General features: G+C 35.8%; 1 protein-coding gene across 3 annotated transcripts in view; it reads left to right on the top strand.

Annotated features, from left to right (window-relative positions):
• Positions 1–15,460, top strand: part of LOC126919498 (BAI1-associated protein 3) — a 120,227-nt gene that overhangs the window by 92,574 nt on the left and 12,193 nt on the right. For all 3 annotated transcript variants that reach the window (XM_050728838.1, XM_050728818.1, XM_050728828.1), the window contains exons 5-15: positions 3,061–3,228; positions 4,606–4,672; positions 6,524–6,713; positions 8,906–9,052; positions 9,250–9,294; positions 10,047–10,203; positions 11,390–11,593; positions 12,355–12,513; positions 12,632–12,801; positions 14,666–14,773; positions 14,876–15,025. In XM_050728838.1, the coding sequence (XP_050584795.1) occupies positions 3,061–3,228; positions 4,606–4,672; positions 6,524–6,713; positions 8,906–9,052; positions 9,250–9,294; positions 10,047–10,203; positions 11,390–11,593; positions 12,355–12,513; positions 12,632–12,801; positions 14,666–14,773; positions 14,876–15,025 (1,565 nt within the window). The remainder of the gene's footprint in view (positions 1–3,060; positions 3,229–4,605; positions 4,673–6,523; positions 6,714–8,905; positions 9,053–9,249; positions 9,295–10,046; positions 10,204–11,389; positions 11,594–12,354; positions 12,514–12,631; positions 12,802–14,665; positions 14,774–14,875; positions 15,026–15,460) is intronic.

The raw sequence follows: 15,460 nt of genomic DNA, 5'->3' as shown, positions 1-15,460 counted from the left end.
ATTTTTCACGCTCGATTCCACGTCTTTCCGGCCTCATAAAAGAGATCCCTCGTAAAGCAAACGATCGCAGCGTCGTCATTTATCCGGAAGGAAATGAGTAACAAGAGGCGCGCCACGGAAAGAATAATGGCGTTCGCGTTTCGTCGAGTAGCTCGAAAGGATTCCATCAAATTGTTCGGATCGTCACACGGTCTTCTGCTCTCGGTACGCTTTACGCTGGTTGCAACGCCGATTTCTCTTTTTTCTACTTCGTTAGGAACTGACAACGCGATCGCTTTCCGCTTATTATTTCCAATGAAATCGCGTTACACGTTCCTTTCTGTCGAATCACCGATACGTTGCAACGACGAAACGAATTAGACGAACAAAAAATGATATACCATGGTAGAGAAAGAAAATATCTCTCAACGGATGCAAGCGATCCATTAGGATCAAGTATATTTTATACAAATTCTCCTCGAGATAAATCGGGATTTTAACGTAGAAATAATATTTTACCAAGAGTTCGTAACGATTCGCATTTAAACTTTGAATCCTGTTTTGATCGTAAGTTATTTAATTCGTTTTCATCTCGTTCTTAAACGGAAATCCTTTACAAACTGTTAAGAAATGTTACGAAGGAGTAAGCAGTACACAAGTAGGTATTTTAACGAAGCTTCGATCAATTACAAGAATTTCTAGTAAAAAAACATAGATCTCAAATATCTCAAATATTTGAAGTTAATCCTTGTAGCGCTATGTTACAACTATTAATATTTTTAGTATATTCAAGAGGATTCAACAGGTAAAAGTGCATATTTAATCCTAAAACTGGATAAAAAATAACATTTGCTGATGTATTGAATTTTAAAATTGTTCCGCTATGGGATACACGAGCAAAACAGTTTTCGCGTTGAAGATAAAACAATTTAAAGTGAATAATAACAACGTCATACTTTTCAGTACAAGCTAGGTCCATGGACAAATAAATCATCGACCTTAAAGTTTTTTGTTACGGTTACGAAGCTGTATCTAATTATCTCTTTTGAACTTAGCCTGCTCCTTAATCGTTAGCTATAAAATTTTCTCCGTCGTTCTACAAATAAATCTTCCAGGTAACTCGTTATTTACCTCCGGTACCAGATCTCCGTCGAAACTTTTAAAAGTTATATTCTCAGTCGTAAAATTACGGTGCAGCTTAAAAGTAGAAACCTTATTTCACCAATCAACTTCCAACAAAATTATACTTAATTAATCTCCTTGTACACCAGATTGTGTAACAAACAGAATTCGTGGAACTCTCGTTGACATTTAAAGTTTCGAATTTTATATAAAACATACAAATCGGATTTTCCGAAATTCGGACTAGTCGTTTTAGCCAGTATCCATATCGGTTATTATATTTTTATATTTTATAATTAGCCATTTCACTCTTTTACGCGTTGTATCAGATCGATAACGACAAAGAGCGAATTTTGGGAATTTACGATCAATTTTTCTTTCTTCGTCTACTCGTGTTTTGTGCTTTCAGCTTTGGTCAATATTATTATGTAAACACATTTCACTCGATATTATCATATTTCGTTAATAACGAAGGCTACGATAATTTATTAAACTTAACCTTAAATTTGCACGATAACTGTATTGTGCAATATCGAATAATGCACACCGCACTGTAATTATTCATGTGCCTATTAAACATTTCGTATTTCGTTTAGGCAAAGCGATTGGTCTTCTTTCAAGCGTCGTTCGTAATACACGCAGACGTTAACGCGCAGTAGAATACACCGTCAATGGCCAGATGATCCGGAATCATTCGCACATATTCTATCTCGTGTTCGCATATTCTGGTAACTTTATTTCTAAAACTTTTCTCTTTTTTGTTTCGTACTTTGTTTCGCTGCCTTTTTTACGGACATTGTTGGTCGAAAAAAAATAACAAAAAAAAATACTTTGTTAAAAAGTAACCACTCTTGCACTCGCGTGTACCAGCTACATAGCTGTTCTGATTACCATAAATTGGGGACCGCCAAAAAGGAAATTCTCATGGAAGAGAAGTTTCACAAGCTCTCGCCGTGCTATTTATCTTGCAGCTTGGTCAAACCTCGATGAATTTCACTTACACCAGCGTGATTGAATGAAGTCGACTGGAAGCACTCGTTGAAGCAATGAAATATTTCTCGTTGAAAAATTACTGGGAAATCTTGTCCAATTATCGCTTATCGTTAAACGTATTAGCTCGCGTAATAGCTGGAATAATGTGGGAATTTGCGACATTCCATTAAAATCTTCGTAAGTTTTCGATAATGAAGTAATTTGCTACTTTATTATTAATGAACGTATAATTTTTCGTAATTTTAGGAAAAGAATTTAGTATTTTGATATACTATTACAGAAATATTCTAGAAATACTATTATAAAGGTATTCATTACATTTTGTAAACTGATATACTTGTAAAATAACGTTAGGCGAAATGACAAATTTTTCGTTTAAATAATTCTTATACGCGAAGATAAGTTTTATCGATAAACTTATTTGATAATGCTATTACAACACTTTGGAGAGGAAATAGAATAACATTGAAAAATTGCGTTCTAAGAATCGAGACAATATCGAATCCAAGTAGCCAATTAAACCTGAATTCTCCGTGCAATATAAACTACAATTGCGAAACGAGTATTTAAAACTTCAAAGTCTCGGAACTGTGCTGCCGTTGTACATTTCTGCTCTTAAATAATAAATCACCGCGTCCGTTTAAACTTTTCTCGTCGCTTGAAATCTGAAAACCAAGGAAAACAAAGAAGCGGCTTAGTATCAAAGAAACGAACGAAGAAAAGTTAAAAAAGATAAAGATACACGAGTCTTTGTTGTACGTTAATGCTTCAGCATGTTTTCATCAGCGGCTGAAACAAAGAGAAATCTCGTTTTAAAGTTTCCTCGAAGGGATGTGGAATGGGTGCCTCTCGAAAGCGAGCGCGTCAAATTGATAACGAAAAACGCGGTTGAACATTCAACTACAGATCGTCGTGGGACGAACTGTTTCCAACGAATACAATACGCGTTTAAAAACATTGTTTCAGTTGGAACAGTTGTACATAGAAGTCCTCTACACGATCGCCAACACTGTGGGCGCTAGCACGGGACAATACGCGCACTACAAGGAGGATCTTTATAGGTACGCGCAGGAAGCTTTTGGGGTTCCGCCGGATCAACATCGACGATATCTGAACATCGCATCGGAAGAGAAGGTACGTTTTATCCTGTTCTTTCTTATTATTCGATCGTACATGTGGTAGCTCGCCAAAATATTCGAACATCTACTGCACAATATTTTTATGAGTATATTATCTGCATCGTATGAAACTTCCTGGAATGTCGTTCACGCTGTAGCGGTATACAACTGTAGCGATTGTAACAGCGAAATTTGAAACCAATCGGAAAACGTATATAAAAGTTACGAGACATTTATCGCGAACGTGCACTTAGCGAACGATTGGTATACAGCATGAATATACTATCAGGTTGTCCGAAGAGTGTCTTTCTTTTACAGACGCGTCTTTTACGTCTTGTGATCTTTATCTTGATAGAACAAAATGGATCATAGGTAATTCTATAAAATAACATAAAACGGAAAATATTGTGCATGCATTATTTCCTTATAAAAGGAAAGAAACTTTTCGGACGACCTAGTATTTAGTCTTAAACGTACGATTATTGCCGAGGATGGTCTCGTTAAATATCGTTGCTCATATTAAGGTGTCGAATAGTGGGCCGACTGTTCAAATACTCTGTAAATATACAAAATCTTTTTATACTTTTTGAAGCACGTCTCAGTCGTCGTTTTGTCTTATTTAATTCGAGTAATGGGATCCAATGAATTCGATAACGAAGATGAAAAGAAGCGGCGTGCTTTGTAAATAATATCACAGTGGAAATTGCGCATTTGAAATAAAAGCAATAATACGCGGTTACTGCAACATATATTCGGGCAAAAAGTTCGATTCGAGTCATGTCGCACAGCTCGTCGCGTTATGAAACGTTATTTAAAAACGACGCAGTGTACGCAAGCATAACGCAGTACCGTTACAAAGCAAGCAATTACTGAAACAAAGCTTTATTACATTTATACAGAAAATGAAAAACGAAGCTCCGTAAAACGATTTCATTCTTGGCCAACGATACGAAACAGCATTGAAGTTGGATAAAGCAAATTAATAAGAAACACCGCTGGAACAATTACTGCCCCGTTTCACCATATTTTATCGTCGGCTAAATAATATAATTCCAATCGATTCAGTATCCAGCTGTTTTTAATAATGAAACGAATAGCTTTGTAATTAAAATACATAAAAAAATGGTATTATATCGGAAATATAATTCATTTTACATTGAAATTAAAACACACGATAAGAATAAAACATTACGATCCGTTTACAGTCACAATCGTATATTCGCTATATCACGTTCAATGTCCAAATAAAATGCGTTTAATTGTACCTCTGATCGATCGTCGTAAAATTACTCTCATAAATTTTACTCCGATATACCATGAAAATTGCGTAAACTCCTTTAGTCGGTAAAACAAATGATTAATTATTTTTTGAAACGGTTGTTAAACTTTTCAGCCACCAATAGTTGTCCTAAGCGTGGTAGTTGTGGAAGCAGAGGGACTAGAAGCGAAGGACGCTAACGGTAAGCATTTATTTAGCGTGTTTCGCGTTTAATTATGCAGCACCACGTAACGCCCGTAGAAGTTTAACGAGTCTAGTGAAACGCAAATGAATTTTCCATCGAATTACATGCATACATAATCCGGCCGTAGTCACCGATGTCATAAATTTTGACGTGGCAACAGGACGAAAAGCGATGCATCTTTCGGTTCTCGACGTTACTTCTCAATATTTCAAGCCCTTTTGCACGATAACGGATTGAATAATTGCGAAGACAGCCTGCAAGACTTCTAAATTTATCTCGATCACTGAAAATGATCGATACCGCGTGATACATCATGTTACGAAAATTAAATACATCTTTTATATTCCAACCGTGACGAAATGTCTCTGTTATTCGTGTTTAATGATAGAATAATGTGTAGTTATTCTACTATCGTTGTCAAAATCGTTATTAAGATTTTTAATAGACCGTGGATATTCGCGCGAATTCATATTTTTACGAACCTAACCGTAAGAAATGGAATTTAAATTTATTTCACTTATTGAATATCAAAATAAGTTTCGAAGCGTTCTAGTTATTCTACTTTGAATATTTTACGTATCTTTGGATATCGTGCTTATTCCGTGCATTTCTGTGCGTTTAAATTTCTCATAAATGCATAAAAATCCGCAACACAGTTTCATGAGTAAGAATAGTCATTTCTGCCAAATTTGTATGGTGCGGGATGACTAATATTGTGTACAGCAGCTGCGAAAGAAATTCAAACTGCAATTTTTAAATGCTGAAAAATTCTGAAAAGTGCTGAAAAACGCTGAAAAATGCTTAAAAATTCGCAAAAAATAATCCTCAGTTTATGCTATACGTCCATAAAAATGTTTCTTACAGATGTTTCTAATAAATTGAGATAGCTTATAGACTAGAGTGCATATTGAATAATAGACACACGATTTCGCATCGTGCTAGTTACATTCTTTGAAATGTACAAAGGCGCATAGATTCTGATATCTAAAGAGTACGAGGATAAGATCCAATAAAGATAAAGCATCCAAGTACTTCGTCATAAAAGATACATCCCTATTCTCGTAAACTTTCTCTATAAAAGATCTATCTCGAAACTGCTGCAACAACTTAAGGTAACTCTCGAAAAAAAGGAGTAAACCTTGCTCATTCCGGTCTACAAAACACCGCAGAGAGTTGAGCGAAACAGCTACGACTTAAAAGTCGGTGTATTGTATCGTTCAAAAGGACATATTTTTATTAAAATAGGAAAAAAAAGAGAATCCATTATGGAGAATTTTATATTTTTGTATAAAAGAACGTACACATTGTAAAGTATAAAAGATGTATGGCGAAATAATTAAAATTTTTCCACGATCGTATATTTTTTCCGTCTAAATCTAGGACGTTCCTTTGTTTATTCTGCCTAGAGTCTACACCGTGCCACTGAAAAAGCATATATATCGACAAAAAATATCGAAATATTTTTACGCCGCATTCTATGTGTATACCTGTGTACCACAGAAATATCTGCAAAATAATCACGAAACAACTGATACTTTTCAATCGTGTACCACCCTTTCTTAGATGAAAATTTGCTCTAATTAATTATCTCTTCGTCGCGTTACAAAAAACATCTATGTTATCAAGATAATAAAAATTCTATACTTTTACGCATCATCTTATTTTATTTTCTATACTTTGGAGAAACATACGTAGGAAAAGCGGGTCGTGAAAAAATACAAGATCTCTAAAGCATATAGTCTTTCCGCTCAAATCCAGAATGTTTTCTTTCCAATTACGGAAGTCGTTAGATTTGAGTGTTTGCCAGAGGAGAGTTAGTCTGAACAAGATTCTATATATGTCCTCCAGGATTCAGCGACCCTTACTGCATGTTAGGAATTCAACCGGGTAATACAGGTACACCGTTGAGTCCGCAAACGAATTTAACTGCGCACTCACCCCACACGCCGCCAGCATCACCGAGACAAGCGACCCGTGCCCTTTCCGACGGTGGTGAAACCGAGAATTCTCATCACGAGAAATTACGGAAACACCATAGGTAAGTCGACGCATCGACGCACCCTTGGTTGCATCAAGCGATCGATAGACCGCGGATATTTATACTCTTATAAATGATTTGAAAGCGTAGAAAAGTTATAAGAAATTCAAAAGTGTACAAATATCCAGAATGCACGTAATACGATTAAATAGGCTCACAAAGGTATTTCGATTAGAAAATTGGGGATAAATCAAACAGCAATGCAAACTGCGATGATTTTATTCCTTCCAATCATCATTGCTACGCATAATGATATATTATGAGCCGATTAAATTGAGCTTTAAAGATCGACGTGCAATAATTACTTCAAATTCAATATTATTTCAAACGCTTTTTGTATGAATTTCCGTGCAAACTCTTAGCGGAGATGCGCATAATCCGCAGCCTGATCGATTTGCATGATTTATCGAATATTCAAAATATCGTGCTTAACCTTGAAGCGTATCGTAGCTCTTTTTAATCATGCTTATTGGAAAACGTTCGATATTCTATTAATATTAATTCTGTTTAGCGTTGAAACTGTTGAAGTTGAAAATAGAGATTCTATGAAATATCGAATTTTAAATGGCTAGTAGAGAGAATGGCTAGTGGAGAATCAAAAGTTGTAATAGGAAACATCGAGATTTATCAAAGGTAGCTGTTACGATGTTGGGAATTTTATTTAATCCAGATTTGATAGCGCCCAACAGAAATTGATAGCTCGACACGTGTATCTCAGTTTAATTGTATGTAATAATGGCTGAATAAAAACTTCTGTCTTGTAGACAATTCGACGATTCGATTCTTTTTTCGTTGTTAGTTCCAATGATACCTGTGTAGTGTATAGCAGTAAAATACAAATGTTCCATACAAGTAAATAAAAATGAAATCGCTATCCTGATTCCATTAAAATCATTATACTTAGAATGGAACTTGGGAGTACTTGAGAAGCTAAACCTGCTGACTAAAACCAAGATAAAGGATTATCAGTAAACGTTTCAAACGTTTTCTAATTAGTCCTCATTTCTCGAACGTTTCAACATTTTATCACTTAAATCAAAGCCTCGATACTTCCTATTCTTAGTCATTATCTTTCCCGATATCGACGCTTTATCCGCGATAGGAAAGGAATCTTTAAAACAATGGAACCGATAACTATAGAAATCTAGATCGTTGTTTCTATCAAATAATCTGATCCGTATGATCCTCGTTATTCCGCGTAAATTGAAACTTCAATTATTTTCTACCGTAAATTACGACCAACAGGAACAAATTCCTCTTCAATAAAGAAAAGTGCAATCAATTCGCTACAAATCATCGATTAATCCGAAGCAAGACGTTCGATCGATCGTTCGAAGCAGTTAGAGCAGACACAAACCTACTCCAGACGAGCAATCGAGTGACATTTTCACAATGAGTCGCGATAACAATGAACGGTTGCCGGATGCGGCAAGTTCTGTTGGCGACGCTTTCGCGGCGGAATAAGGCCGCGGTGCATTGAGAATCGAACGTCTCGCGGCTCTATCTCGTCGGCATTGTCTCCTCGTGCAGGCAGCAACGCGATTAATTCTCAGTGGTATCGCGACGACGCGCGAAACGAGACCACGTGCTTCTCGTCGAGTCGTTCGAAAAATCGAGTGCCAGAAGACAGCCATGCCGAACGTGGAGAAGCTGGCGAAGAAACGACTGAAGAAAATGTGAGGAATGTTTTTACGAACACGAGGGTAGATTTAGTAGGAGGAACGAACGGTAGAATTCAATTTGCTTGAAAATGTTGTTTGAGCTAATCTTGTTAAGTGTACTGTCTCGTGGCGATTGGCACGATAATGGCAGGTAGTTTAAACGAAATTCTTGTATTACAGAAGCTTTGGCGTTCAAGTTGGAAATAAGTTCATACGGATATAGAGTTTGTGATATTTGATATGTACGTGTACAAAGTAACTTCGACGTAAATATTTCTTCAAGACAAATCTAAAATATAAAAGCGAAATAAAAATACAGAATTTTATTTAATACACCGTGCACAGAGTTTGATTTCTCGCACCACCATCTGTAACAAGTTACAAGGCACAGCCTTTACCAAAGGAACGAAAATTTCATTGCCACGCAAAATGAACTATTTGAACGAACATACTCGCGTCCCGCAAAGCCTGAAAGGAGATAGAGAAGCGCGTGGAATATCCGTGGAAGTTATTGTATCCGTTGGAAATCAGTTTCAGGTTGTCGTTCAAGCGCAAGGAGCATACGAGCAGACGCGAGCATCGGGAATCGTTGAGCGGCGCGGTACCAGCCAAGTTCATACGCGCGACGTCGGTGAAGCCGCACACGCTAAGTCCACGATGGAACGAGAAGTTTCGTTTGTAAGCAACCCCGTGTATCCTTCGGGGACTTCGATTCTTCTTCTTCTTCTCCTTTCTTTTCTCCTCTTTTTACTTCCACCTCTTTGTCGCTTCTTCTGTAGTCCGGGAAAGCGATCAGAAACACGTTACGTGAAATTTCATATTGGATCAGCGTGACACACGGTTTAACATTTTCTCGTTTTTCTTTTCCATTTCAGCGACATCGACGACATCAACACGGATATTCTGCACCTGGATATATGGTGAGTGGTGTCGTTTATCAGGTTGGCTATTTGGTGCTTTTCTTCTTTGGTACGGTATAGTACGTGGGTAGATACCGTGATGGATATGGCTGTGAATAACGTGAAATGAAATTTGTTTCGTTAAAATCTGATTTGGAAAAGTTAATTTGGAAAAATGTTAGTTTGTAAATTTGCAATTTCAAACGGTTATTTGCAAATATCCTAATTTGAAATTTCGAAATTTCAAATGCAGATTCTCGTGGCTTCCCATTTTTAGTCAAATGCATAATGTATTTTTGAAACCGATGCTTTCACGTTGGAAGCAAAACGTATTACGAGCAGATTTCATTTCACCTACCCTATTTTCCTTCATATAAAAAAATTGTTTCATTTATGAATCTACCATTATTCCACTATTTATCTATTTCTTGTTCCACTTTGTATCCTATTTTGAACCACGAACAAAACACTATTTTATCCAAATTACTTACCATCCATTACTTTTCGATTTTATTTTTCTCTCTTTATGTCACATCTTACTGCAAGTGCCAATAATTTAATAATATCATTTTCTTATTATACCATTGACATTGTACTTCAAACATCTACATCTTATGTGTCTCATCAGTATATATATGGAAATCAATTCGTTAATTACTGCCATTACTACCAGCAAGATTCCTTGAGTAAATAAGATCAATGATTTCCTGAGCGTGCTTTCGTACTCCCTTCTGTCGAAAGTGTTTGTGTTGCCCTGACGGACATAGTTTCAGGGACCACGACGACGAGTCCTCCGTGTTCGATGCAGTGAGCAAGCTGAACGAAGTACGCGGCGTCAAGGGACTCGGAAGATTCTTCAAGCAGATCGCGCAGAGCGCAAGATCCGGCGGTCAGGACGATTTTCTTGGCTGCGTGAATATTCCGCTTCAGGTATTGCATCAGTTTACCTAATGAGTTTCGTAATTATGCTATCATAATAACGGAATTACAAAACTCATAATTTCATCCCCGATATTCGCCTTACGTTCGTTAACTTTAAAGGTTCGTTCGTTAAAAGTAGTTTTGATCGTACAATTGATACGTTACGTTTCTTACACGCAAATATTAAATGCGTTTCTTCTGTCGATAATTGAGAAGAAAAATTCTTTTCCGAAACCAAACAAACGATTCAACCTTTATCGAGTTTATTTAACGTTAATAACACACGATGACACATACGAATATTATCATTTCGTTCATCGAATATTATCTTTCCTGTATCTCTGAAACTATCATCAACAAATCTTCTAGATGAAAATACAATTTACTGTTACTCTAAATACAGAAAAACGGTTAGAGTAGAGCCTCCCTTACGCCTTATCCGAACTAATAGCGAGACGAAATTGCTCGGATAATGGAATTTTCGAATAACAGAATAATCACTTTTCTCATACGAAATTTCATTGATTTAAATAGAAATTAAGATAAAGTGGCAAATCCTATACACACTCATGGATCTCACAGCTTTTTGTCTGTTATGTCATATAATTTATTCAACACAAGTAATCGCACAGAATTACGTTCTTTTTGTACTTTGAACCATCGCTTTTGTTCGCTGCTTTCATTTATTATACGTAAAATCGTCATGATTATCGCCTTCGTGGCAACGAAACTGTTCCAGCCAGCATCTGAGAAATCTACGTATTTCGGATGATTTTTGATATCACGTTTTTATTTTTTTAATGTCCGCGATCGTGGCTTTTCCAACACCATGTATTTTTATTAGTTCTGCCTCGCTTGCACCACTTTAGAGTTTTTCAATCGCGTCATATTTCGTTTCGACAGTTTTATAGAACGCTGTTACTGTCATACTAAATTCTGATAGCCAGAACTCAACCGAATAAAGCAAAGAATACATAGCAACATGAACACTGATGAAACGTGTATAAAATTGTAAAAAAAAAAAAAAATGTTACATAGCCAGTTTCCATATTTAATGACATAGGTACCGTTATTACAATCTATCGATCATCAAAGCAATTTTACTTGACGTTAATTTTAAAATTGCAGTTCGATCTTTTTTTTCTTTTTTTATTTTTTAACATGGGGTAGACAGGAGAGAATCGTTTGTTGGCAGGATATTCCAAGCACGGGGCTGGATCGATGGTACAAACTAGAGGCCAGAACGCAACGAAGCACAATTCAAGGTAGAATTAGATTAAAGCTATGGTTATCAACGAGAGAAGACCGCGGGACGTCCGAAGAAGACAACTGGGGAGAGCTCAGACAGCAGGAGAGACTTTACACGGTCTTTCTCAACCACGAGATGAACAAACAAGGAGTATGTACCATAAACAAACAAATATACATTGTTTTTTATATCTTTATAAAATACAAACATTTAAATATTTATTTTAAAAAGTTCTTAAAATTCCCGATAAAAACTCTCGAGATTCTATCTTCGTTTTGAAAATTAAAGAAATACGGAATGCACTGAATATTTAAAAAAAATAACGATTTTCATAATACCCATAATATATATTTGTAAATAATTTGCTGAAATTCACAATAAAAAAATATATGGTTAGCTTTCTTCTTTAAGTTCGAGAATATAAAATGAAGCACATATTTTTTATAATAGTAATTTTCATAGCGATCGTATTATATATAACGAAAATAAAATATACTTCTAATTATACAATAATACGATACATGAAAAAAAATCTCTATTTTTCTCCTATCTTTATTCCATGAAATATTTATAAACAACTATTATAGATACTAGCTCTCTTGCAAAAAGTTAAAAAGGACGAAAGAAGCTCGTAAATATTTCTGAAAATACATCCTTTACTGCCGTCATACTATAATAAAAAAAAAAAAAAGAAAAAAAGCATAAAAAATGTTTCTAAAGATATAACAAGAAACAGTTGAAAACAAGACAACTTCTAGTTTTATTTTATTACTAACAGCTTGTCGCTTAATTCACTTCAACGTAGGTTAGAACTGAATTATTTTCTTAATTAATTTATTTTCTCTTATCCTCCTCTTTAATAAAGTAATCTATATATCGTGTAACTACGTGATTCTCCCTGCCTCATTTAGGAAGACTTCACAGGAGAATTGCCACAAACGGCACTAACGATTCTTCATCAACACGCCGTCCAAGGTGATGTCACAGAACTCCAACAAGCGTTAGTTAGATGGGTAGCGACATCCAGGCAATCAGCGTGCGACCCAAGAATTCTTCATCGTCTTCTTCAGGTTTATTTTAATTTTACAAACGCCTTTTTTATTCCTTCGCGTGCCATTTTTCTAACACGTTCTCTATTTATTTATTTTGATAGGAATTAACAAATTAGATATTTATTTATTTCAATAGGAATTAGACAATGTGTGGCACACGGACACTCTTTCTCGGGACGAGGAACAATGTCTCGCAGAGTCGTTCAATGAATTCCTCGAAGTAACGTTGAAGAAAGTTCGACAGCACCGAGTGCTATTTCCGCCACTGCATCGACCATCCATCTCTAAATTGGATTATCTTCTTAGGTGCGTATCTTTCTTAGAAGAAGAGAGAAGCAACGTATCGTTTATGAATTCTATTCTATTTGTGATTTTTCCTATATTTTCTATTTAATACAATTTATATCGCAGAAATTATGTATCTTTTGGTGTTGTTAAGCTCTAAACATCGGAAAACCGGTTTGAAGATTGAAAACATAAAAGAAAATAACATAAATTCTTTATAATGGTACCTAACCTGGCTGTTATTTTCTTTTTCTTTATATTTGTATTATTATTTTATTCATTCATCACTGTACAATTATACTGCACTAATACACCATTGCTCTGATACTATTATTAACGCCTTGTCTTTAAATCACAGGAAGAAACTGCAGCGAATTGAAACTTCTATCGTCATAGGCAAATAAGATTCGAATTAAAATACAGACGAATTAAAATCAAGATCAAGACAAATTAAATCCTGAGTAACCAATCGATGTAAACCCAATTCTCTCAATTTTATCGTTTTATTCTAGTCAAAAATGTACTATCCTTTAAACCAGAATCCTTCATACCTTTGAAAAACAATGAAAACTTTGACCACGAAACGGTGGCAGAAAAATTCCACAATTTTCCCTATAACTCACCCAGAACTCAAGACATGGTAGAAAGCATGCCCTTTACGATGATCTTTGTTTCATGGCGATATCCCAACTAGTTTCCAAGATATGCGCACTTGGAAGCGCGTCGCTCGAGACTCGAGATTCTAAGAATGGCAGACAAATTCCTGGAATCGTCGTGGTCTACTTATTTTTCTCCTAAGTGCGTACGTCGTTGACGTAATCGCTGACTCAGACATTTTCTTTGACTGACGTACTGGCTTATGCTAGGTCAGTGAGCGAGCGTGCAACAAAGACAAGGATACCGATAAGACCAAAATTATGGTTTGCTTAAAACGACGGTATCTCCGGAACGGATAATCCCATCGAGGCAAAACAAAAAGCTTTTTAAAGGGGATAATATCGTGTTTCTAACGATATCGGTAACGTTAACTTACAACAGATTTTGTTGACGCTACATGCCGTTGAAACGATGCTTCGTTTATTGCGGCCTTTGTTTCGCTTAATTCGATTCATCGGTAGGAATGAAGAGCATAATTGCGTTCTTATTATACTACGTGATAATCTCGTTCCGTTTTGTTATATCTATCTTCTAACTTTCCGAACTTTGCACGAGTGAATTCTGAAAGTAAAACGCTACCGTGCTCGCGAGAATCTACACGCGGATTCCGAGCTGGCGTAGTTAAATTAAAGCGAGCACGCTAAGAGGAAACAGAGTTTAATTTGTGCAAAAAATTAGCTCAAAAAAGTTACTGGGAATTTGATATATGTATTTGTTAGACTGGTAGGGTTTCCTTACAAACTTTGTACAGGCAAATTATTAATCGCGTTTATATTTATACATAAATATTTTGTAGAAGTAAATTTATTGTATGTAATTTTTAGTAGAAAAATTCCTTAACGCGCGTAGCTAATAATTTTGTACAAGTTACATGCTATGGCCGCAGACTATTAAAATATATAAGTAAATGTTTTGGAATGATAATTTCCTCTAAGAAACAAATCGATCTGTGGAATTTCCCGAGTAACCTAGTTGACCAATTTTATATAACAATTATATATAACGTAAGATTATTTGAATCTTCTATACGACCACAATTATCCCGAAAAGCTAATGTCGAAAACCTTCAACGTGTAAATTTGTGTAAACATACGTCTATTAATCTCATACGCATCGTTCTTCGCAATTTTTTGATAAAACTAAAGTGTCGTTAAACGAAAAAATTGTCACCGAAAATAATATTGAGAGTCTATAATATAAAAATACTTTTATTATTTATTGCCTACAGATGTTTAGGACTGCTATCGAACATGAAAGCCTTCCGTGCGTGTTGCCCATTCAATAAGGAAATCCGCGGAGAAATAATAACCGCTCTAAGAAAGGGAACCCTCGAATGGTTAGTGCTCGATCGAACTTTTTTCATTTCATCTTCTCTTACCCTCTGTATTTTTCTGCTTCGATCGCTACCTTTGAACAACGACTTTGGTTTCCTGTTTAGGTACGAGGACACGAGGCAGCAGACAATGTGTTACGATAAAGAGCCCGATCAGGATGCGGATAAGGTTTTGCAGGACTTCACCAACTTAGTAACCGCGTTATTGGTAGACTTGGAACAGGGACTCACTTATTACAACAGTCTCTTTGAAAGGTGAGCTTTTCAAATTTCTCAATTCCCTACGAATTGAAATTTAAAGTTAACCAAACTTGCGTTCGTTGGCAAAACAAAGTGATAAAACGTTCCCCCCTGTATTTGGTCTTTGATTAAAAGTTGAATACCTACGGTTAAGTGTATATTGCGCGGAACAGTGTTTACAACGGAGAATAGTTTTCCCTTCTTTTATTTGCTTTTGAAAACCTTGAGAATATAAAGAGTATCGCGTACTTTGTAATTTTACCGTAGAATAAATATTAGACTTATTTTTTAACAAGCGGAACATCAAAGTTGTCTAACCGATTACCGTGCTATTGAAAATTGTTCTATCTTCGAATCTCTTTACTTCTATGGAAAATTGCTTTTATGGAAAATGAAACGTACGAATCTCTTATTCCTTTTACGTGGGATTGCGAATGCACGGAGAAACAT

This window comes from Bombus affinis, chromosome 1 (assembly GCF_024516045.1).
Source record: "Bombus affinis isolate iyBomAffi1 chromosome 1, iyBomAffi1.2, whole genome shotgun sequence".
NCBI lineage: Eukaryota > Metazoa > Arthropoda > Insecta > Hymenoptera > Apidae > Bombus > Bombus affinis.
Note: the sequence above shows the minus strand (reverse complement) of the source record. Positions and strands in the feature narration are given on the sequence as shown.